The sequence below is a fragment of the Dermacentor variabilis genome, chromosome 3 (genome assembly GCF_050947875.1).
Source record: "Dermacentor variabilis isolate Ectoservices chromosome 3, ASM5094787v1, whole genome shotgun sequence".
Taxonomy (NCBI): Eukaryota; Metazoa; Arthropoda; class Arachnida; order Ixodida; family Ixodidae; genus Dermacentor; species Dermacentor variabilis.
The window spans coordinates 101,382,321-101,407,453 of NC_134570.1; the positions used below are offsets into that span (position 1 = coordinate 101,382,321).

The window sequence follows — 25,133 nt, forward strand, 5'->3', positions numbered from 1 at the left end:
CTCTGACGTGACACGTGCTCCTACGTTTCGCAATGTGCTTGCGTGCTGCGTACGTATCGTCATGGCGCAGTACTAAAACTGTATATTATTTCAATTGCACCTTGCACCGTAACGATTACGAGCTTTCCGGGCAAGAAGACAAGACACGGATACCATCCATCACGCCACCTACGAGATCGACCCTAACGCGGTATGTACAATCTTCGAGATAGGCCCAGTTCTGATTACGTCATCGCCATCACCGCGATCGCCCATACACGATTTTTTTCATTTTATGGGTCGCACCAATTCGCTATTACACTGTCTGTCTCCGGGATGATTGCATTATTTTGTTCGTTGAAAACCCGGATGAGCAGATAGGCCAGACACTGGGGAGGAAAGCATGAGAAGGTTCTATTTAATAAATAAATTGGGCACTTCACGGCGGGTATTTGCTGCAGTGAGGATAATAAGTTGCCCTTTGCGCTTTACTACGTAATTTGGTTGTGAAGAAGACGGATCATCGGCACACGTGTAACGGCACCAAGCTGGCCATATAATTCGATTCCTTGTGTGCGTGCTGTACTGTGTTGCCCTATTCGTCGAAATAGTAGCAGTTGCGACAGCAGCCACCACTACCGTCATGAATGCACGGGAGGCTTTGCGAAGAACGCTACCCTTTAAAAAATAGAATTCAGTATACAACTGCTATAGAGCGGTGGCTGGTGCAATGTCCTGGCAATGACCTTGTATGCGTATAATTTGCGCTGCATTCATTTCTTTTCGTGAGAAAGTGGCACTCGTTAAAAGTCGTAATCTTCTGTGCTACACCTGTGTTCGATATTTCTTCAGGCGGGATGAGGTACAATATGTCCGTCAGCGAATTTACGAACTCAGCATTTCTACAACGTATATTTACGCTGCCCATAGGACTCCCTAACTCCACACTTCGAAATTGTGCTGCATAAATTTTGAAACGCCTTTGTCGGATTTTCATGCAAATTCATCATCCGCGTCCTTACCACTCAGAAGGAATAAATGCGCATTTCAATTATCCCTATAATGGAGCATTTTTCTGGCATCATCGCGTCCAAACACGCAAAGTGCGGTTCCAGCTAAACCAGTTTAACGCAGCCGAGGTTTCCTCCGGAGCTATGTTGTGATATTTAGTTATCGTCTGGTGTCGCGTAGGTTGATCACCTTTCGCTTTCCAAGGTCAGAGGCCGCTGACTCGAATGCGCATTAAGTGTCCTATCTTTCTTCGTTTGTGCAGAGATGTCTGCGAGAGTAGAGACCATGCGTCGCCAGATATTCACGTCCAAAGAAAACTGAACCAAACCTGTCAGGATGGGCTGAGCTGGCCGAAAGCTCATAACCTCCTCACCATGTCCCTCTGCGCAACCGACTGCCATGCGCATATATAAGACGTTCCGTCGGTTCAGTGAGCATGTTTGACTGCTTGAAGCCGTGAACGATATCCACCAACGATGGTAAGTCTGCATTGGCCCTGATTCTCTCTTGTGATTGTTATTAACAATGACAAATATCGAAAAATCACTTTTGTATTACACAGAATCAATTAAAGACAAAAACGGCTTTATGTCCATATAAGAGACGCTTCGTCGTTCACAACTCACAACCATGTCTTCCTTCGCTAGCTTTAGGAAGCTTTTTCCTTATAACAAGGACTTGAAGGAATTCCTGGTAAAAACAAGCGTTCAATGGAATTGACAAAAAGGTATTCAGTTGGCAAACTCCAACAGTGTCGATTAGAGTTCATTGAAAACTACTATACCTTCATTATTTCTCAAAATTATTATCTGAACTAGATTTTAATAAACAAATGCGCATGTGCAAAAGCAAGTACTGAGTGCTAACAGAACGCGTTTGCTTCAAACGCAGTGTGTTTCGTCCTAATTGTAAAATTATCTTTGGATGCTAAAGGTATTTCTCTCAAGAAGTGTGGTAGATGTATATAAGGTGCCTAATTCTTATACTTGCATAAATATCTTAGGCTACTTTGTTACCGAAGCGATATAATGATGGTTTATACGAAAAATTGGTGGATTTCGCATGGTCAGTCGATAGGCGCACAGGATCATTTACGCTTTAACTATAGGCTCTTTTCCCTGCAAATAATGATACATTCTCGCAAATAATATAGGAATATACGCTTTCGAATTCACATGTGCTCTCCAAGAAAATACTGTACTTCGGTAAAAATATTGGATTCACATACAACTATATATGCGTGGTAGCCTTGTGTGTCTGCCTATTCATATGGCATTCATCCAAGATATGCTGGAACACAATGACTACGTGCCGATTTTAATTCACAATTACTGGGTAAGTCTATTTTCATCATATATATATATATATATATATATATATATATATATATATATATATATATATATATATATATATATATATATATATATATATATATATAGGTGAAAAGCTATATTTATTAAAAAAGCGGATTTTTCTCCAGCGTTCTAAAAGTGTAACAATAAAGAATCTTGCATATTGCTCGAGTTCGTGTAGTAACGGGCGGTTCGCACGTTAACTGGAATACTTGAGTACAGATGCATAGAAATTTTGATTCTTTGACCGACCCAAAATCAGTTCGCTCGATTGCCAGTCTTCGGATATTGTCGAGCAAGTCCAGGCAAACTCGTTTGGGTGACTCTACCACATTTTTTTCCCTTGGCCACGTGCCAGTTGAAGCCTGTATTTTGAACATGCGCCATTTCTGAACCTACTCAGATCCGTGCGTTGGTTCTCCTCACCCTGGCCGCTGGTGCCTGCGCCGGCTACGTGGGCTATCCCTATGGCTACTCTTTGGGTGCTCCAGCCATACCGGCGTACACGGCTCCGGTGAGCACCATCGGACAAGTTGGAACCATCCCAACCTACGGCTACAATTACGGATATGGTGTCCCTGCTTATGGGTATGGTTATAGCCCCTACGGTCTCAGCTACGGATACGGCGTCGGTGGCTTCGGCTACCCTACAATCTACGGTAAAAAATGTGAGTAAAGATAATATTTCATCAAGTAGCTGTCTGACGCTGCTACGAGATTTTTAGTCGTAAGGCTAAACTTTCTCTCTCTCTCTCTCTCTCTCTCTCTCTCTCTCTATATATATATATATATATATATATATATATATATATATATATATATATATACATATATATAGCCTTCAGTATGGAATAAGTATGGAACCCCAAAGGCGCACTGCTCATGTTTGTCAATTTTCTGTCGCAGAGATCTCACGACTTCCCACCTGGCCCACAGCACTTACGAGATTTCATGGAATGAAAGAAGGAAACAAAGCCGATGTCACCGTCATGACCAATTCCCAGCACAACACACAATAAAAACTCGAACAGCATCGTTACTGCGTGCTTTCAAATACTTTATTACCGATGTTCGGGCTCATCACCTTGCACAGTTGACACCAGTGTCATCAAAGGCAGGCAACGTCACTGTCTGTACTTTGCACCAGTTAGAATTGTGTGCGAATTACTCTGCTTTGCTAGTGAGCTAATGCATCGCGGAGTGTATTATCACTAAGGAATAACTCAAACGTTAAAATCTATCACTTTGACATAAGTATACAGCTTACACTAAGATTATATATACTATGCTGGCGCTGCTTCCTGAATGCCAAGAAGCACGCATGCAGGTTGAAGAATTAAACTTTTACAGAGGCAGACATTTTCATATTTCAAATGTAGGCGACGTTCTTTGCCGGAAAGTCGGGGCGATACTTTTAAAATATGAAGCTACATTATAGACTTTTGGTTGAGCATACGCTAGGACGGGACAAGGAAGTGAATGAACACCAAAAAGGTAACATGCACCAACGAACCCAGCTAAAAACAATTCTTCAGAGCACTATAGACCTAACTTCTGCCAAATAACACGTCGTACATGATGCAACATAGACAACATAGACGCTTGTGTGGCAGTTACCAATAGTTGGCCTCTATAAATTTCGTTCCGATCATAGGTCGGCAAAGCCACTCATGAGTTGGCTCACTGAGACTACCGCATACACAGGCTTACTCGTGAGTTTAAATCTGGCTGAGCCTGGCTAAGCACCCTTTCGGCGAGGCTCCGTCCAAGGGGCTCCTAAGCAAACATATATTTTATATATGAGTCTGAGTGCGTTCCCTGTATATAGGCGACCTATGGTTTCGATTGATGATGCGAGCTTGCGAAAACAAAATATATTCAAAATACCCATACTCGGGGGCAGATTTGAGCTACTTAGGGTACAGGGTAACACTCGCAGTGGAGATGAGTAAATGTGCTGCTTCCCAAATGCAACCATGCGAAGAGTGTATTACACCTTCTTTTCCTTCCATTTCGAGTGAATACGTGCTAGTACAGGAGGCCGGTACACTGAATGTGTATGAATTATTCGGTATTCACAATACATAGCACAAAAGCACAGTAATAATTAGAGTAATAATTCAAAAAAGTCTGTGTTAACTACAAAAGAACAAGATGCATTCCAGGTATCAGACAGAATGAATCAGCGAGTACATCCGAGCATTCTAAGGATGGCGACACACATTTCTCTATGCATGAAACAGGCTACAGCGAACATTGAACCCATGCAACGGCAATGAGTAATAAAAATATCTTAATTGCAGACCAGTGCAGACATGCAGCGTCTCAGCAAGAAGGGTTGTGTTTTTACAGTGTGCTTGCGCTGAATGATTGCGTTAGCATCGGAAGATAGAACCACAGAACGGTATACCCTGACTTTTCCATCGAAGCGATTTGTCGTAGCGCTGACAACGCATTATCTTCGATTTGTCATTTTTGCAGCCCAACGTACTCCGCGTCACAGGATACCCTCCCTTTAACGTATTGAGTGCATGGCGCGCATACACCTCTGAGTGGGAACGTACGATAAAGGCGTCGGCGCCAATACGCTTCGAGCATCCGTATAATTGCTGTCGCAATAGAATATTAACGCTCGTACTATGTTTACTGCCAGCAACATTCCGTATCTGTTAAGCGCTCCAAATAATCGATCAATGTAGTCTTGAAGGAATTTACACGATATGTCCCAAGAAAGCTTTCGTGATACCATTTGCCAGGAACCTTGTATTCTCATACGCGTTACAGTGGCTTGAGCGAATATCAGATTAGGAAACTTTGATAGAAACGTAGTTCTCACAAATATATGCATTCCAGATATGACACTCGAATTTCTAAAATGAACGTTGCGCCAAACATCCTTCAATCACCAGGGATCTTGCGCAGGTTGTTGAAATATACATTCGGCAACGATACGAAGGTAGGACTCGGCTCCACGGCAGATTATTCATTCGGAGTTGGCCACTTGGTTTTGCATATTTACGTTTTGTAAGTCCCCCTTTGTGCGTTAAGCATGACGCATAACTGCGTACCATGGCAAGAATTCGTGGAGAAGTCATGTTTACGTGCGTCAGCAAATAGCCAAGCCAGCCGGCTCATGACGTCACGAGAGAGAAAGGCAGGGAGTCTAAGTAAATTGCACCTGGTTTCCTAGCCTGCTCTTTGGGAAAGGGTAAAGGGCATAAATTAAAGAGAGAAAGAAAGTAAGAACAAGAGACGCACGCACAAAGAGCAGCGTTCACCGTAATACGGAAGGCGGCTGCAGAGCTCTGTCATCTCAATTGCGCAAGAACTTCGGGCGATCTGAAGCTCCAGATGCTTTGGTGGACAGCTCCGGTAGGAGAGCTGTTTCATTCTGAAGCCACACTTTCTACCTGTGGTGGCCCTGGGTGGGCATTCCGGCGGCGGTAAACGAGGATGCCCGTCACTCCACATGCCAGAACGCGCCGTGGAAGGCAACGCACGCATGACAAACCGGCTTATATGTCGTAGCCACCTGTACTACCCCTACATATCCGCTACTTAACGACTCCTTTCTATAAGTAATTATGCTCTGAAACAACAAACAACCCTGCCTAGCTATCCTCAACGGAAGAGATGTGCTCCTTCAAACGCAGAATCATTTTAATAAAGTGACACGGTTTCGAGAACTGTTCGACTATTCATTTGCATTCACAATCCCCGTAGATGATACCTCCACATTTTTTTTTTCATATGTTATCGAGCACGTGGACATATCTCGCCGCTCTGTTGCGCGCGTGCTGCTACATCTGGATAACGTTTGCTAATACTCACTATGAATATTTTATTCGTTCAAATAGCTTCCTAAAAGATTCCTAAAGTCAAAAGATAGCGTTAATATTTCAAGCCACTTATTGCAAACGAACAAGTTGGTTATGAAACATCAGTGTCAGGAAGGTTAACACGAGGATTTTCAAGGTTTTTCGCAGCTAGACGATGAAGTTTAATGAAAAGCCGTGCGCCGCCGGTCATCTCCGCGCTTGGCGATTGTTCATACTGGCAATACAGATCACCCTGTCACTGGATTTTCATCTGATAGTAATGGTAGGAAAATCTATAGACATCAGTATTTACCGAGATTACGGCGTTAGAGAAGCAATTGAACGTTATCAGCGGCAGGACGAAAATATAACAAAGCAGTGTATATTCTTTCGTTGGTCGAATATTCATAATGAAAACAGCCACCTACTTTTCAGTGACTGAAAACATCATGAGCGTTACATTGACGCACAATTATTCATTTTTTTCTCTTAACATGCTACAGTTACGAAAATAAAAGACAGAATTACAACTGGAAATGGTGCGGATAGTTTAACTGAGTAAAATAATGGATGACCGAATTTGTACCAATATTTTCGTCATGACAGAATACAAGAACACTTTTTGACGCTTTCACCGGACAGAAAACCATTCGAAATATTTCTATATATTTATGACGATGTGAGCTCTTCATCAGCGAGAAAGTGACGATAACACCAAACGGGCCGAGTGGTCAAGATGCCTTAGAGACTAGAGACCGATTGTTATCTACTTAAAGAACTATACTTGGCGTAGACAAACTGACTGTTAAGTTTCACACTAGATTCACGACTATTACAGACCGATTTTTCCCTACTTAAAGAACGGTACTTGGCGTAGACAAGCTGACTGGTAAGATTGACACTAGATTCAGGACTATGTTCTGAATGGCTCAAGCAGAATAATAAAAAAGTATGTTTTCAGTTTGCTTAAATTGCTGTTGCCGCTTAAAGAATGATAACCTAATGCCAATATTTTATACCGCTACTAGCCCATTCGAAGCATGGAGCAAGTTTTTACTGGATGATTATTCTCTTCAACAATTACATGATTTTACCAAAATGTATCACAGCGAAGCTGTATATGGCTAGCCGATTCGTCGGTCCGTCTATCGCCTGTAGGGCGAAAAGTACTCCTGCGCAATTGCATACGCATGCGCGCAAAAAACAGAAATATAGGCACGCGATTGGCTGCGCTAGTAGTGAGGTCGTTGCTCTCTATCGTAGCCGAGCGCGCGCGAAGTAGTTTCCCTCCGGTTCCGAAATGGGTAGGCCACGCGTCATACGTATTTCTTAGTAGCAGCCAGCTTTCGATCAGCAACGCCGCGTGAAGAATCAGGAACGGGCTCGTCTACGCCGTACCGATGCTGAAGCCTAGGCACAAGAACAGGCTCGTAGAGTCGAGAGCAAGCACCGTCTGCGTACCCAGGATCCGGCAGCCTACCAAGCCGTCATTTAATGAACCGCCGGAATTAAGCGAGTGATAAGCACCGGGAACAAAAGTTTCAGTTGCGCTTGTGAACCCTCCATACGGAGTTTTTGGGGGGCGATTTTTTTTTGACCCAGCTCCGCGCCCTTTTGCGATGACAATTAGTTCGCGAGTTCAGTACCGCTTAATGACCGATGTGATTTGCTTTCCTTGTGCTTACACTCAAGGCGTGCGCTATTAATTTAATTTCTAACAGAACGTTTGGAGATGACGCTCGGACATTCTCGCACATAATTTAGTTTTTGTACCGCACAAAGGTAGTAGTACCTCTGCAGAAAATTGATACTGTAACATGAGATCTGCAGCCGTGATCAGCAGATTTTTTCCCGCAGTTTACATTTGTATGTTTGCCGTTTCATAATACCCCTTTAGTGCTGCTAGGAGAATTCGAATTATATGGGTAGTGCTATGCCTTCTGTATCACTGCTGACAGGGTAAACTACTTAGAGTGCAAAAGAATGCCAGCACGATGTCTGCTAAAGATGGGTTAGAGCTTCTAACAACTGCAGTAACATTGTACGCATACGAGTGGAAAAAAACATAAACTATTACATTGGGCGTGAACGGGTCTCATTTCACCGACTAATTATTATGCAAAAGTGCATGGAGCAGGATCAATGGCATTTTGTTGAAATCATAGAAGTCTGTCAAGAAGAGATCAGCCATCTGCTAGGATAATATAGGCACGGATGGAATCTAGTAGTGGCGGTACAAAGTTGGAATTTTGGAGTTTTGTGTGCCAAACCCACCATTTGATCATGAAGTACGCCGCAGGGGAGCTCCGAAGTAATTTTGACCACCAGAGGATCTTTAACATCCCCCCGATGCATTGAACCCGGAGTGCAAATTTGTACAATTTGTTTTTTTTTTATTGAGACCCTGAACACTTAGTCGCAAATGTAGTGTCAGGTTTACTTCTTACCTTGTCTATACCAGGTGTCTAAGGATCAGCATTGACACCTGAACATCGTTTATGATGATTTTTGACTCGAAATTGTCTAATCGCCTATTGAGCGAGAAAGCCGGCGTCTACCATCTGTAGAAACGAAGCGGCCCCTCATTTCCCATTGGCTGCGACGCCACGTCTGGAACGCACGTCGACGGAGCCGAGCGGGAGAAAGGGAACGCGTGTAGCGCGCCAGGTGTGGGGGCAGGGGAGAGGATATCGATGCGATAAAGATGCTTAAGAAGAAGACGCTTAAAAATTATCGTGTGCTACTGAAATCAAAATTGTTTTTGCTATTTGTAGACGCAAGAATGGTTTAAGAGCAGTGCAAAGTAAAAGCAAGTATTGACATTTTTCGAGCCATAGTCCCATATGCGTCCATTCCGCATCGAATCCAGTTAGCTGTGCCGACATAAGATGGCCGCTACCTGAAAACAGCTGATCGATTCTGTTGCCTGCATTCAGTGTACATTTGCGAGTAAAGCTGCCAGATTAGATGAAACATCGGTGTGTCGAGATGCCCTTTCGTCCGAAAAGAATTTTGGAAGCTGTGAACATCATGAAAACCCTGAAACCTGGTGCACGGTGAGTAAATATGGCTTTATTCTCTCTTGTGCTTAATGCCTGAGCAGTAGCATCTGATCATCTTCGGTAATCGCGTGATGTTTACTTTTGCTTTTATTCACATAGGATACGCAAGGATCGATGTAGATTTGAGGGCAGCAAATCTTAATAGATAGCTGTAGGCAACCGTCTTTTTTTTGTGAATTATCATACCTATTTCCAAATGTATGTAAACTGCAGCGTGATAAATTACTTCTGCGCGCTGTACAATTATTTCTGCTGAATTTTTCCACGGGAGAAGGCTTGTTCTTTAGTCATTTGTGCTAAATTTTACGTAACTGTGCTCTTGGTTTGATAATATAACGAAATATTTAAAAACGTGTAACTTATCGCTGGTATTAGTTTGCTGCCATCTCGCCAAAATTGCGCGCAAGAAGAAAAAGTGGCGGCCCCATTGAAAGGACCCCGCGTGCCAGCCGCGCAGGCCACCATGCTAATAAAGTTTAAAGAGGAGCACCCGTACTTGGCGAACGGTGCCACAAGCCTCTCTTCAAGTATGAGTGCTCCTCAGAAAACAGCACTTTTAGACAAGATAGCTGCCGCGCTCAATGTGCCATAGGACGGCTTTAAAAACAGCTCGGCGCGGCTTTGCTGCGACTGCCGAAAGATTGCGGTGCAAGTGAGGCCCTAGAAGTGGGATCCCGCTGCTAGCAACAGACTTCGGAACGTAAGCTCACAGTGTTCATGTATTTGCATAAAAAGAGGAGGCAGCAAGCCCGATGGGCTGGAGGGCCGGCTTCTCGAAGTTCTTGAAGGTACGGCACTGAGGAAGACACTGAGGTGCATAGTATTTTTGGTTGCTATGTGTACCGCTTTCGGGCAGCTGCACTGTTCAGTGCTGGTGAATATTTTACTGCTGTATGCTTCTGTCTGTTTCCTCGCATTTAAGCACACATGCCAGCACATGATACCCGTACTTCGGAGAAATGAAAATCCGGCCCCACTACCAATAATAACATACGAAGCCAATGCGGTTAAGAAACTCCTTGCGATTCATTGAATGGCTCGTTACTCCGGAAAGCACGTGTAGTCACTTGTAGGTTAGATGATGAACTAAGAATTTTCTGTAGATATTGAATACCTATAAGTGAACTGGACTTTGCAAATAGTTGATGGAACTTACGCAACGATCAAAGCATTTAAATCATATTTGTGCACAAGCAATGCTCACATAGAATGTATACTGTAATTTGTTGTTACAGCAGGACAGCTCCAGTGATGAGGAAGCTGCTGTACATGTTCCCTCTCTCCTGGCAACACCACCCTACGTTTCTGTGGGTACAGATCTGGGTACGAGTGCCACTGCATGTAAGGCACTCTAGCAGCTAATGCTTAAAGCAAGGAAGTTGCTATTGTGAGCTTTTATACAGAAATAATTTATTTCCCGTATTTAAACTACAAAGAACAAATGCCTGCCTAGATTTCAATGGGCAAAGTTAAACTATATTCAGATCGACTATTAATACCATCTGTAACGCAGCTTCTTTATCATACAAACTACCGTGCAGAAGTTACTATTAGTGTAGCATTTTATAATGGTGTGGTGTCTTCTTGTTCATTTATAAAAAATGAGTGTTTATTTTGTCATGGTATGGTGTGTTCTTGTTCATTGGAGTATTTATTTTGTCAACGTTTGTGGCAGGAGTTATTTTTTCTGGACGTCCACCTATGATAACGAACCAGTCAATTTTGTGCACAGGACAGCACAAAAATGTTTTTATCTTGTATACTAATTTTATTTTTAGGGACCATCAACTCAGCAGCAGCTCCGCAGGCCAACTCGGCAACAGCCACTGCAGGATATGGCCTGCAGGGCAGCGGACGAGTACGCATGACAGGGACAGCTGGCGGAGGCTGCAAACGCGGTGGCCGTCAGATTACACCAGATGTTGATGAAGCAAAATGGGCAGCTACGAACAACTGGCAGTGTGTTTCACATTTTAAGCAGGAATTAGTGTGTATGTTAATGTAAGTTACAACCAGATTATTCATGAGAGTATCTGTATTCATTCGGCAAAGGTGCTCATTGGCTCGTGTACGCTTATACATCCACTTTCAGGAGTTCTTTAAACCACTTTCTCAGGCCATAACAAAGCAGTTTACAAGATATTTACATGGTTACATGTAGAACAAAGGCGTGATCATCTTTTGAATACCAATTCAATTATTCACAAACGCTGATTTCTTACAGGCAGAGGCGGCTTGGTAGCATTTTCTGCCTTTTAACATGTTTGTAACACGACAAATTCTACAGTTTTCACTCCCATTTCTCATGTCATATGCATGTGTTCTTACTCCCTTCAAGGGTAACCTTACTGAAACTGTAACCCTTGCAAACATTGTGAAGCAAACATTTACATTGCATATCCTCTAGCTGCGTTATTGAATTCGTTTTACAGCATCATCAGAAGCTGGTGGAAGAGTTGAGGCCCTCCTGCGTGGTGCAACAGCAGCTACCAGTGGAAATGCTGGGCTAGCAAGAGGCCGCTGGACTAATTGCCAGAACTCTGCCCCAGCTTCTGGCTGCCCTTGCTTATAGCCTCCATGAGCCGCCTCCTTCGTGAGGAACGTAAGCGTTTTCTTTTTTTTAATATTGTTACGTTGCAGAAGTCACATAAAAAGTTGTATTTACAATATTTACACGAGCAGACAACGAAGAATAAACAAGATGGCTGTCGAGAGCGATTTCACCTCTACACGTCAAATCTTCTTTTGCCTGGCGCTACTCTTGGTTGCAACGTTACACTGTATTCCTTTAGTGCGACCAGACTACAACTGTAGCCAATCCTTCAGTTCAAATTCACGCTGCGGCATTTTTGTGGCGGTACTCACGAGTCCTCCCAAGCTCTTCGGACGAGTTCTAGACAGCAATGCGAAATGATGTTCAGGTCATGCATGACCATGGCAGCGAAATCAGATAGTGCTGTGATGTCTCTTGAAACACAAATGCACATGGCTCAGGCTTTCTGTGTCTCGCGTTAAAGGATGATATGACTGTTTTTCGCACACAGGAGAAACAGTGGCTAAGCAATCCGATTACTGGGTCAAGAGCAACACACACAATGTTGAAAAATATGTATTGCTACTTTCTAACTTTTACAAGTATATGTCTTCTAAGTGTAGATTTATTTGCCATGCAAGTTTGTCCCACTGAGAGAGTCTAAACTGTATGTGTAATTTTTTTCACTATTTTGGTTGTGTGAGTTCTCATTTTGCTGTTTATGCTATGTTTTGTGTCTACTGCTTTTCAAGCAACATATACACTATGTGATAATGTTTCTTTTAACCGCAACAGTGTTTCACACCCATCTACTGCAGATGTATTTAACAAGAATTTTGTGATAACGGATATTGAAATCACTGCTACTTGTGATAATTATTGTGATATTTCAGGTGTCCTTACTGGTGATAGCAATAGAATCTAGTCCCCATTGTTGTTGAGCACAGCTTGTGATACACCTAACGTACCTATCGATGTGGCCACTATGTTAGGACATTCACTCTCAGGCTGCTCTTACAGCCATTGTTATACGAAACACCACGGATGTGCTAAGTATTTTCTCCCTTATGTCATTCTGTAAAAGCCTGCGACTGCGTTCGTATTTGGAGGTCTCGTTAGGGCACTAGTCATAGAAAAGTAATTCTAGTTCACGTAACAAAACATGCTGAATGCGTAACAGGCAAGACGCTTTTTTGTACTTTGAAGTTGCTGGGTGAAGGTGAGAGTTTTTTCATGAGCCTAAAGATATCATTATGTGCTGAGGGCCCATTTACAATGTATTGGGTCCGATGTAGTAAATATCATAGTGGAATTTTCTCACCATCAAATGTGCCCCGTGTACTTACAGTTGTACACTGCAATGATTGTCATTTACTTTGATTAAAGATAACAATCAAGATGTTGTGATTTGTTTTATTTCCGCTGGAGACATAAATGATTTTCAACGATGTTACTGGCACTTCGAATGATTATCTACAAGGAAGTATACAATTCGTCTTCCTTAAATTTTACAGCTTTTACCAATGAATATTCTTTCAAGAGAGAATAAAATACTTGACATAGCCAGGCCATCGTTTCCAGCATGACGTGGCCTTTTGACAAGGAACTCTGCGATGACTGTGTGGCAAAACTCCATAGTGCCTACATGGTGCGTGTGAACTATACACGTGGTGGAGCTAGAAGTGTTCTGCTTTGGTGCAGCCCAAACCGGCAGCGAGGAGACGAAGACCAATATCCTCTCATACACAGGGCAGATGGCGGTGGCAGTGACGGTTTTGGCAGTAGTAAAATGCATCAAAATGACAGAAGCAACAGCAGCAGCTGCAGCAAATCAAACGGCATACTCCAGCTGCTAGGAGAAGTGACTACGAAATTCTGCTGATGAAGGTGTTCTGTCCACAGCTACTAAAGTATCTCATGCAGCGTCGCAGTGCAATGATGCAATTATCTGCAGCAGTGACAGCTTACTGGAACCGGGTACTTAAAAACAATAATGATAATTTACCAGATTTGATAAAAAACAGCAGGCAATCCACTAATAGCAAACACTTCACGTTGGTTCCTTCTCTCTATTAGGCGTATAGATGGCAACACTAAGCATGTACCTGTAGTGTCAAGCAGACATTTATTGCTGCAGTCTGTGCAGCCACCTACGCACCGTTCCTATGTAGCGCTGGTGCTGTTGTACCAGAGTAAAATCTGATAACATTGTCCCGGGCAGCACAAGAATTCAGATACATTATATGTGCTGCACTCACTCGTAGAACTCCGAGCGGGGGGGGGGGGGGGGGCGTAGTCATTGATGTCATCGTCGCTGCTGCGTTTGGCGCTGTCATCCCTGACATTATCGAACACGTGGTCACCTTCATCAAGACACACATTCGCACCACTGCACACGCTGCAACGACGTTGGCTGCGTGGTCCAGAACATAGTGGAGGGCGCGGTACCGTTGAAGGCAGCGGAAGCGGCTCTTCAGAAGCCGAATTCACTGCTCCACTACGGACCGCATGGCAGCGTGTGACTGCCTTCTGCAATGCGCGTGGGAGGATAGCCTGGGACCCGAGTCCGGAGCCACGGTTCCAGGGGGTAGCTGCCGTCGTCAGCATGATCATCAAAATGGTAATAAATTATCTCCACTAGACTGACTTGCTGAAGCACGGGTCATGCTACATACGCCTAATATAGAAAGGTTGTAATAAAACATTGTACAGGCTCAGAATCTGACGCTGCTGTGATTAGCGCACATAGCAATATGCCGTACATAGTAAGAGTAAAATCCGTATATGTAGCATCCAACAAGGCGGCTGTTCGGGCTAGTAGTGTGGGCTACATTCTTGAATGAATATCAGTGTAAAAAAGAATGTGAAAAGAAACACGTACATTGTTCGTGAGGGGTGGCGTCGGCTAGCACTCCCATGGTTAGTTCGCGTAGTAAAACATAAATACCCCGGAAAATGTATGCGAAACGGTGCCGCGGTAGCCCGCTTGGTAATAGGGTCGCTCGCCTAATGCCAAGACGTGGGTTCGTATACCACCTGGGGCCAGTTGTTTTTTCACCCACTTTAATTTTCATCAATTTATTATTTACTTTATTTCAATTAGTATGTGTAAGTAATTTCCCCTATCTTGTTATTGGTGTCTGTTTGTTGGCTTCTTATCATCTGCTTAATGAAAATCGGGCCATTCAGTTCCCTTTCTTCTCGTTGATTGCATTACGAGGGTGCCGAATCCAGCAACATTGATGCTTTAAGGTAGCATGTGTGGGTCTATTAACCAGTCGCTGTCACCTAAACTGATCACGTACTCGTGACACCTGGGGCAGCAAGGATCCTTCACATATTTAGCTGATCACCACGGAGAATATTGAGGAGCGGACAGAACCAAGGCTCTCTTAAATATCCCTTTCTCACAAAGTACGAGCTCTACGTGGAGAACCAATAGTAAAAATTTTGTGCACATGAATGTAGCAGTAAATGCCACCTCTACAACCTAATGAGGCTCTTCCAAAAAGGAATACTGCTTAGCAATCTCCGTCGAAAACTCTTCGGCTATAAAACTGCAAGATAGGGCACTCATGCATGAACGCAGCCACAAAGAATTCGCGCTTCTTTTAAAAACATAGTTCTCCATACGATACTAAAAGCTCAGAAAATAAGAATCAAATATATTTCTCCGTCGTGGTAGGACCTTTCTTCTTCGTAATAGGGAGAGAAACAAAGGAAAAGAAAAGCAGGAATGTTAACCAGACGCACGCCCGGTTTGCTACACTGCCCTGGAGACATCCCGTTAAGCTTCCGTTGCGGCAGCGAAAGAGAGAGAGATGAATATAGGAAGGCAGGGATGTTAACCAGTCAAGGGTCTGGTTGGCTACCCTATGCTTGGGGTAGGGAGAAGGGCAAGAGAGAGAACGGTGAGGGAAGGTGTAGATACGTGTACCGACAGTACTTAAGTTAAAGCCGCTCTTGCAAACCAGACGTTCTGAGAAAGCACAAAAGTGCCTTCACTGCCTTCTGAGCCGATGATGGGGACAGTGCTCTAGTACTGTCTGTTCACTCAGAGAACGTTCATCGAATTTCCTGAATGCTTTGGACAAAGATTGTCTTTGTGCTTGAAATTGAGGACTATGCCACAATAAGTGGTCACTGTTCCCAATTTTCTGGGTGTCAATTTTTCCTGATATCTTCTTGGGAGCCTCCATTGCGGGAGGCACCCAGGAAGATACCAGGAAAAATTGTTCAGTTAAATCAGCATACGGCTTTGTAAGTTAACAGTACCGAAAAATTGATTTCGCTTTGAACAACACTTACTACATCTGGAGAAGTACGCAAAAAGGGGAAATTTGTAACATCCTGAAAATATTTATTTACTCTAGGTAACCTGTTTTAAGAGTGGAGAATTGTGTCTTGCATTGCGTCGGAGAGCACGAGCAATCCATAACGAGTTCACTATGTGGCAGTGTTTCCGCAGTTGAATTAGAATACGCCTGTAGGCTAGTTTCTTACTTCTACTACTTTTCCTGTTAACGGTTAATGTCCGTTTGCGTGCCGCCACTACGATGTACTATTAGGTTCAGTTAGGGATTCCACCGGCCACGCTGATGGACATTATGCTGCCAGTGGCCACCACAGAATTCGTTTTGGACGATGTGTTATGTTGGTGGTATGCGAATTACATTTATTTTAAGACGCCCATGTAAATGAATGAGGGTAGTTCAGAAGCGTTAGGCCAATCGGAAGCTTAAGGGTCAATGGCATAGGCTTACAACATTGGGGTTTGGCTATGCGACCTGGCATATCGTGTATTTATGGAATGACCCTCTCGCACCCACCAGCGCGTAAGTAAACATTTCCAGAACATGACACAATAGCCCTAATTTTCACCAAAAGTGAGTGCGCCTATGTAAAAGCGACAAAGCGAAGATCTCCATGAACTTCAAGTTTAACGGCATAGTACACTTTAGGTTGTGTATGCTTGTTGATGTGCAACGACGATGCGCAAGTTAGGCATATTATGAGTAATTAGGGCTATTCATGCAACAGCGGCTTTGCGAAACTCCGCATTGTGAGTTATTGATGGGAGTAAGTTTGGGCCATTTCACAAAGGTGTGCCTTATGTCTAGCACTAGGTTTTAATTTTTGGTAAAGCTCAGGCAAGCAGTGTGTTTTGATTACTATTAAACGGGCTTTGCTGTACAGAATACTACAACAGAGCTTCTGCACCAAATTATTCTTCTATGAGGCCATCATACTTTTCAAATTGGTAGTACGGCTATTCTACATTTCATGCGGCTGTATGCGCGGCAAATAATGTATTGTTACTGTTTTTCTAATGAAAGCAGTCATTCTACAGTGGGAGAGTTCTCGCGGGTCATCCAGCTACATATTTTAGCCACTCCGTGACATCATATTTTTTTTCAGACTCAGTTTTCGACTGTATTATTCTGTTTTATCAATGTCACTTGATTCGGAATTTTTTGATGTTTTTGTTTTTCAAGCGAGCTTTTACCAGGCATCTCCGGCATGGACAAAGTGTGCATAGCCGTTTACATAAAGTTCCGCTTTATCCCTCTTACTTCGTCAATACTCCTTTTGTCATGAGTGGGTTCATCTTAAAAAAAACGGGTAACAGCGCGAACAGACAACTACAAGAAGGGAGCCATGCACACTCGCAGCTATTGCGTGTACGTGCCTCCCTTCTTGCGGTCGTCTCTTTGCGCTGTTACCCATTCGTTTTATCCTTCTAAGAAAACGTATTTCTTTCTTTAAACATGCTGACACAGTTCCGATGAAAATTTTCTTACGTTAGTTTCGTCCTTTAAAACAGTTGCTGCGTGTAGACCTTTAAGCCAACAAACCTGAACTCGTTGGTTTGAGGAACGTCACTTAGCTTTTGTATGTGCTTTAACAAACTGCGAATCGGGACTATCATCTCAATCTTCACACCAGAGAATTAATCGTCGATATTTGGTTCAAATTCGATATCTCGATGCATTCTTTCGTACAAAGGATGACCGAGAGGAACAATTTTATATATATTCAATAATGGATTGGCGCAATTTAGGAATAACACACGTGTCAGGATGAAACGATGAAGCCGCGACTTCATGAAGGATACATCTCAGTGAACTGATTCCTCAAAAAAGGACTTTTATTTTAATAATGAACATAAGGCAAATTAAGCCAAGGTCAGTTACAAGTGTTTATAAGCACTCTTGCGAGCTACGGGTGGTATGTACCAAGCACAAGCAATTACTATTGCACCGTCCTTTGCACCTCATTTGGCAGCTGTTCGAGTGGACATGAATGCCACGAGCTCGGTTGCCTATATATATCTCTTGCTTGTGTCATTTGAATATTGTTGTAAATATTAGAAAGGACAGGACAAATATGAGGCGTGGAAAAGAGGTAGTTAAAGCGCAAAGTTGAAGCCCTGGGACTGGTAGCTCAAGTCCAGGTATGCGAGTTCAAATATATGCTGTTCTCTGTATTTACTTACATCGGGCACTCTTACGGCAGATTCGAACAAACAAGCATTATCGGTCAATTTATTTGTTTAAAACTCAGCTTTCCGAAAATGATATGCTTTCCACTCCTTAGCTATACTATGAAAAGGCAACCCTGCTCGATGCCATAAAGGGGTGGTGCTATATGGCACAACAAACAAGCATGATTGGCCAATTTCTTTGCTCACAGCTCAACTTTACACAAATTTCCCTTTGCTCCTTTTAGCTATGTTAGAATCAGGCACCACTGCTTGATGCCGTAAAAGAATGCGGGCTGTGAATAAAAGCACTCTTTAATATAGCTCTGTTTATTTAAGAACAGCAGTGGCTTCACATTATTAAAATTAAATTACGGGATTTTCATTGACAAAACCACGATCTGATAATGAGGCCCGCCTTAGTGGGGCACTCCGGATTAATTTTCACATTTTAATAGTAAAGGGAGGGGGAAGGCTTATCCTTATCGTTCAAGGCGCTCCCAGAAAACAAAAAAGAAAATGCTCCACAAAAGATAACTTGGCAGCTCGTGAAATTACTAGACTCCAAACGGACAACATTTGTCCGTTAACTAGCAGTAGTCGCCGCACGTAATGCTGCTACTACTACCCCGCCACTAACTGGCAATGCACCGACACGGCATCTTTCTCTTCACGCAAGCAAGGACATCCGACGACCTTTCGGAGATGTCTCTACCAGCCCAGAGATTTGAATCCGCAGGGAGATAGCGCTACGATTTTCATTTTAAAAGCAGCCGTTGAAATTTGAATATCACGAACACGAAGCCCCAACGCTACCGGTGATGAATACGAGAAAGCTTTGCCGCTGGACAAGAGCCGTAGAAGGATTGAATAAAAAAAAACACACAGAGAAGCAATGGGATACGAGTCCTATATGCCAGTATTAACAGCGTGCCTCCCAAAAGGAAACCAGCCGATAATATGTGCCACCCCAGCAGTTCTGAGGCCGAGCATGCTCCCGATTGAGCTTGCGTCGTGGCTTCGGGCAACTGCACCATACGTGACAGTTTTCTCTCATCGATTTCCTCTCAATGCGATACTTCAGCGTGGGCATCTTGCCACAGAAATTTGTAATGAAGACAGAGGCACTGAAAACCTAAAGGGTAAGTAATAAACGCGGTAGCGCTTGTGCTAGCTCACCTGACATCAGCGTGAGCTTGCTGAAACCAGTTTGCTATACATATTACCGAAAATGTAGCGCTCTCCGCCACGCACTTTCTGTTCTTCTTTTTCTTTTTTTAATAGATTCAGTTATTCTTTAAACAGCGTTGAGCGCGAGCGGAGAGCGAAGATAAACGCTATCGATGAGGTGTACGTGTCAAGGTCGAATCGTGGATTCGATCCTGTGTAGCAAACTGTAAACTGTGCTTCTGACCCTTCCCCTCTTCTAGAGGGAAGCAGAGGCACGGTGTTTTACGAGGAATGAGTGGTGAATTTTAGAGAGTGTCCTACAATATGCGGAAAAGCCACATATATCACCCCGTTTGCCTCTTTCTTTTACTTCACAGGCAAATGGCAGAATGTCATTATCGAGACTGGTATAAAACGGTGCTGCAGAGGCAGAGATGACAGCAGTTGGACCGTCAGCCGCTGAAAGGAACCATGGTGAGAACGCTTCTTCAGCATCTCCAAGGGGCTTGAGAATATGGGGGCTCACCACGCCGGTTTATTCGCCTGCTCCGTTTCTACGGCAACATCAAAATCGACATTTGGGGGCATTTCATACGAGAGAAAAGTACTGCGAGCTTACTTTGTACACAAGCATCGCAAGTTGATACGAGACTCACTAGACAAGACTGTTTTGTTTGCAGAGGTAGAAAAGAGCCTTCATTTGCAGATGTAGTAGAGAGCCTTCATGGAGCATTCTTTAGTATGTGATTACCAAGCTTTTAAGATTATTGAAAAGAGAAAGAGACGTTATAATTCTAAGAAAGATAGTAGAACAAGCAGTCGCAAGCGCGTCGCTGTGAACGAGGACTGCGTAACAGGTTCTACAAATTGTATAAAGCATATACAATCAATGTTAATTGTGCATAACTAAAGGAGCATCGTGCTTTAGTTCAAGTACCCATTTGATAGATGTAACTGTACGACTACAAATCGTCAACGTAAAATGCAATGACTCATTAAGTCTCCCTTACTAAAAGCTGCACTTTGATTATAGGACTTATCCTATTGGTTACTTCTCGATTAGTTTTTATCCCCGCAGGATCCATTGCATGCATGCCGCGCAACCTTATCACAAAGCGCTTTCGATTCCAACCTGCACAATATATTCCGAAAGGAACGGTAAACGAGAACGTTCTCAGTGTTTCCAGTAACAAACTACAATGCGTCCTTCCACCTTAATTCTAGATCCGTGCCTGCATTGTTCTGGCTCTCGCCACCAGCGCTATCGCTGGCCACGTCGGTGGCTACGGCCTCGGCTACGGCCTCGGCGCTAGCTATGGCCTCGGCGCTAGCTATGGCCTCGGTGCTGGCTACGGCCTCGGCTACGGCGTGAGCTCCTACGGTCTTTCCCACGGCGTTGGCTACTCCGGTCTCGGTCTGGGCTACACCTACGCCCCAGCTGCCAGCTACGCCGTCGCTGCTCCAGCTGTCTCCCGTACCGTTTCCACCTACCACGCCGCCCCAGCCGTAACTACCGTCGCTCACGCTGCCCCAGTCGCTACCTACGCCGCTGCTCCAGCCGTGACCCGCGTGGCTACTGTTGCCCACGCCGCTCCAGTTGCCACCTACGCCGCTGCCCCAGCTGTGGCCACTTACGCCGCTGCTCCAGCAGTGACCCGCGTTGCCACCTACCAAGCTGCTCCTGTTGCCACCTACCACGCTGCTCCCGTCGCCACCTACGCTGCTGCTCCAGCCGTCACCCGCGTTGCCACCTACCAAGCTGCTCCAGTTGCCACCTACGCTGCTGCTCCAGCCGTGACCCGCGTCGACACTGTTCACCACGCCGCTCCAGTTGCTACCTACGCCGCTGCTCCAGCTGTAGCCACCGTGGCTCACGCCCCAGTTGCCACCTACGCCACTGCCGTCCATGCCGCCCCAGCTGTCGCCACCTACGCCGCTGCCCCAGCTGTCGCCACCTACGCTGCTGCTCCAGCCGTTACCCGCGTCGACACTGTTCACCACGCCGCTCCAGTTGCCACCTACGCCGCTGCTCCAGCTGTCGCCACCGTGGCTCACGCCCCAGTTGCCACCTACGCCACTGCCGTCCATGCCGCCCCAGCTGTCGCCACCACCACCGTCGCCCACGCTACCCCAGTGGTCGGTGCCTACCAGGCAGCTCCAGTATACGGCTACGGTGTTGGAAACCTCGGCTACGGTGTTGGCAGCTACGGTTATGGCCACGGCCTCCTCGGCTACGGCCTGAACTACGGCTACGGTCTTGGATCTCCCTTCGACTACACCACCCTTCTCCGAAAGAAGAAGTGTGAGTACATGATATTAATAGCGTTTAATCATTAACGAAAAGAAAAAGACAGATGTTGCCAAATATTGTAATAGCTTTTTCTAGCCTCACAGGTGTGGAGATGTGTTTTGAAGCTGCCAGTTGCCTTCTTTAAGAAATGATGCTAGGAAAGGAGAAATAGGAAGCGGTCTGACAGTTTCAGGAATTTCATTAATTCTTTCGGCAAATCAATATGAAGTAATCGATACACTGATAGTCGTATTCACGTGTTTATCAATAGGTGAATGAAAGGACGTGGCTACTGAATATTTAGTTCTTGTTTTATACAAATTAGGAGTGTAGTGTTTATCAAGACAAGAGGAAAAGAACCACTAAATTGTTTGTGCATGTGCTCTCTTTTCTTTTTTTCAGAAACCACTGCCCTAGAAACTACCCCACTCATTACGTAAAGGATGTAAATGCAACAAATTTAGGCCATTTTTCATCATGTGGGTCGTTGCCACAGCACGAAAAATGTGTTTTAATAAAATGTAGTATTTTCAATTTTATTATTTCGAGTTCTTGTATCTATACGTCGCCGTGTGGTGGTCGTTACACTGTCTCTTGTTTCCTCACTCTCGTGGACAAATGAAAGCGAATTAGGACCACTCAAGCATTCATCCATAAAAAGATGATTTTGCTGGTTAGTAACATTGCCTCGAATCGTGAAATTTTATTCACCTCAACAAATGTGCTCCTTCAAGTACGAATTGTGTGCTAAACAAAAAGAAAAAAAATTATATGCGAATTTTCTGGTATCATCTAAAGAAACACATTATTGGCAGTCACAAAAGTTTTGGTATGTAATCGTTCCGGTTTGTAATGAATACGCCACTATGTAAAACCACATTGCAAGGCGCTTAAGCCAGGGCTGACAATTTTCAGCAAATGCTCCTGTAGGAACACTTCCCGCGCACTCAACTCAATAAAACAAATAAAGAAGACGAGAACGCTGTATGTGGCTAATCGCTCTGCCGAGTGAAAGATTGATTCGCAGAGAGAGTGACGTGAGAATTGCCTTAAAGTGGTCCATAAATCCTAGTGATTAAATATTATAAATAGACTACTGCGTGTGCGTAGGAAGCGGTGACCTATGTTGCTCACCATTAAGTGAGTTGCTGCAACGCTTGCTTACCTGGATCAAGTTCCTGGCGCGGCGGCTGCATTTCAGTGGGGGCGAAATGGAAAAAAACGTCTGTCTACCGTACATTGGGGGCACGTTTAGCTGCCCCAGGTGCTCAAAATAATCTGGAGCCCCCACTACGACATGGCTCATAATTGCACCGCGGGCACCCCGAATACATGAATACTTAACAACGGGCTGTCTGTTCTCTCATCGCATGCATTATCAAATAAAGGCTTGTTTTTTTGTACAAAACGACACCAATCAAGGCGCGTGGGTAGTGCTGTTTCAAATATATAAGTGATAGTGCTATAACATCCATTTGTTACATGTGGTTTTTGGAAGCGAGCTCCTCTGAACTATTTCAAAAACGTTTCACGTCAAAATTGGCGGCATAACCTTCCTTTGGGAATGTTTTGCGGCCTTAATGCGAGAGCAAATGTATCTCGTGATGAGTGCATAATTCTATGGTTATTATCATGAAAAGCAACACACGCCCAGTGGAACATATCCAGTCACTCAAGTCAGCTTCGAAGAGGTTCATGGAAGAGCGCCACTAAGTGATAACAGCTGGCTTCAAAGGGTTTGATTGAGGAGCCGTATACGTAATGGCACATAGCTACTGACCCAAGTTGGAGGGAACGCAAAACGGTCAGCTCTGACCGCAGATACAAAGTTACCGAAACGTGCGTGAGTATCTTAAGAATACCAATCGCATTAAAATATATTCATAGCATGAAAGGTGCGTAGTATGTTGGTGGAAACCTCACTCCAGCATCTCACTTGCACCTGTGACGTGCCTTTGTACTGCTTTTCACAATGAAGTGTCGATCCCTCCAACTAACTTGAACCTACGGCGGACAACAGCTTGTTTGAAGAAAAGGACGACACATCACTTACTCAGTGGTAAGCGTAGGTTCCCTGAATCAAGACCCGCGAAGTTGAGCCAGCGAGGGCAGATGATTTCGACAAGGACACGCTACTTAATCGTTACATTCTTGAATCTCTGTTTGCCGCTTTACTCAAGCCGCATATTGTTATAAGTCGCCTAGTCGACCACATATCAACAACAACAGAAGAAAAATAAGCTCTGGGCGGGCAGATTTCAGACACCGAATGACTTCGATCTTTAAGCCAATTTCCGCACCCTACAATTATTCATGGCATGACTTTGCTTGTCTTTCACCTTCAAGATTTTACAAGCTCCAGTCTCTTCTTGAGCAAACGTTCTGTACATCTTATTTTAGTCGTGTGTCATGTGGACAGCACAGGTTTGAAATTACGGGCGCTATAACATAAAACTATTCCAAACTTTTCTATTCCAATTCTGCAATCAGCCTACCGCGACTGGTCAAAAACATTTTTGGACCACCCCCACTTCACCTGTCTGTCACGCAACGTCACGAAAACCGCGATAGCCCCCCATGTGATATGACGTGCACACAATGATTATGCATAATTAGACCGAGCAAAACAAAAATAGTTATTTCTGATTCGACGCCTTTTTGCCACAAGCCCTTGGCAATTGGTCAAAAGTTTTCGGTCTGCACCCACTTCACATGCCTCTCACGCGACGTCCTAAAACCGCAAAAACTTACCACGTCAAAGTGACGCGTACGAGTTAACGATACATTAATATGCCGAACAAAACTGAATTTTCTACTGAATAGGTGCAGGCTGCCCCGTTCCGAAAGGAATAAAAGATGGCTGCCGCCGATCGCTCCGGCACTGGCTACTCGCTCCTGCCGGAGAGCATGGGTGTACTTGCGTGTAATAAAATTTTTTGCGTGGCCGTGTAACGTTTTTCAGGAATTTCTGCAGGTTTACCACCTCGTTCTGCCAACTCTTCTTTGCTGAGGATCCGTTTTAGCGTCATTATTAAGTTTCCGTTGCATGCCGCCGCGATAATCGACGAGCCACCGCAAGCTAAGCAAGAGAAAGAGGACCAATCGCAGGTGCCGGCACCACCCTCTTCATCCGGTTATCGATATTCAGTGCAGTGGCTCGGCCCCATTGAATCCCTCTCCACTTGAGCATGCTCCTCGCCTCTTGTGAGCCAATTAGATAAGACAAGCCGCTCACTGCAGGCAATGTTATTCGTTTTTCAAGCAAACAAAAGGGACCTCCTATGAACAAGGGGGGCATTTGATTGGTCTGTTCAGACAACCCTGCGGGTGACCGCCCGATGCTTGCGTCGGCGGTTACGCAAATTTGACGTCAGGAGATTGGAATAAAAACATATTGGAATAGTTTTACGTTATACGGCCCTACGTTTACGCTG

General features: G+C 44.3%; 1 protein-coding gene and 1 long non-coding RNA gene across 2 annotated transcripts; both read left to right on the plus strand.

The window, feature by feature from the left end:
* The first annotated feature begins 1,258 nt into the window (after window positions 1–1,258).
* Window positions 1,259–3,336, plus strand: LOC142576109 (uncharacterized). The gene is made up of 3 exons (XR_012826789.1): window positions 1,259–1,469; window positions 2,749–3,013; window positions 3,252–3,336. It is a non-coding gene; the product is annotated as an uncharacterized LOC142576109 (long non-coding RNA).
* A 16,477-nt stretch (window positions 3,337–19,813) lies between these two features.
* Window positions 19,814–22,236, plus strand: LOC142576107 (uncharacterized). Its single transcript, XM_075686060.1, has 3 exons — window positions 19,814–19,883; window positions 20,634–21,711; window positions 22,102–22,236. Coding segments are annotated over exons 1-3 (1,083 nt in total). The 5' UTR covers window positions 19,814–19,880; the 3' UTR covers window positions 22,104–22,236.
* Window positions 22,237–25,133: the final 2,897 nt, after the last annotated feature.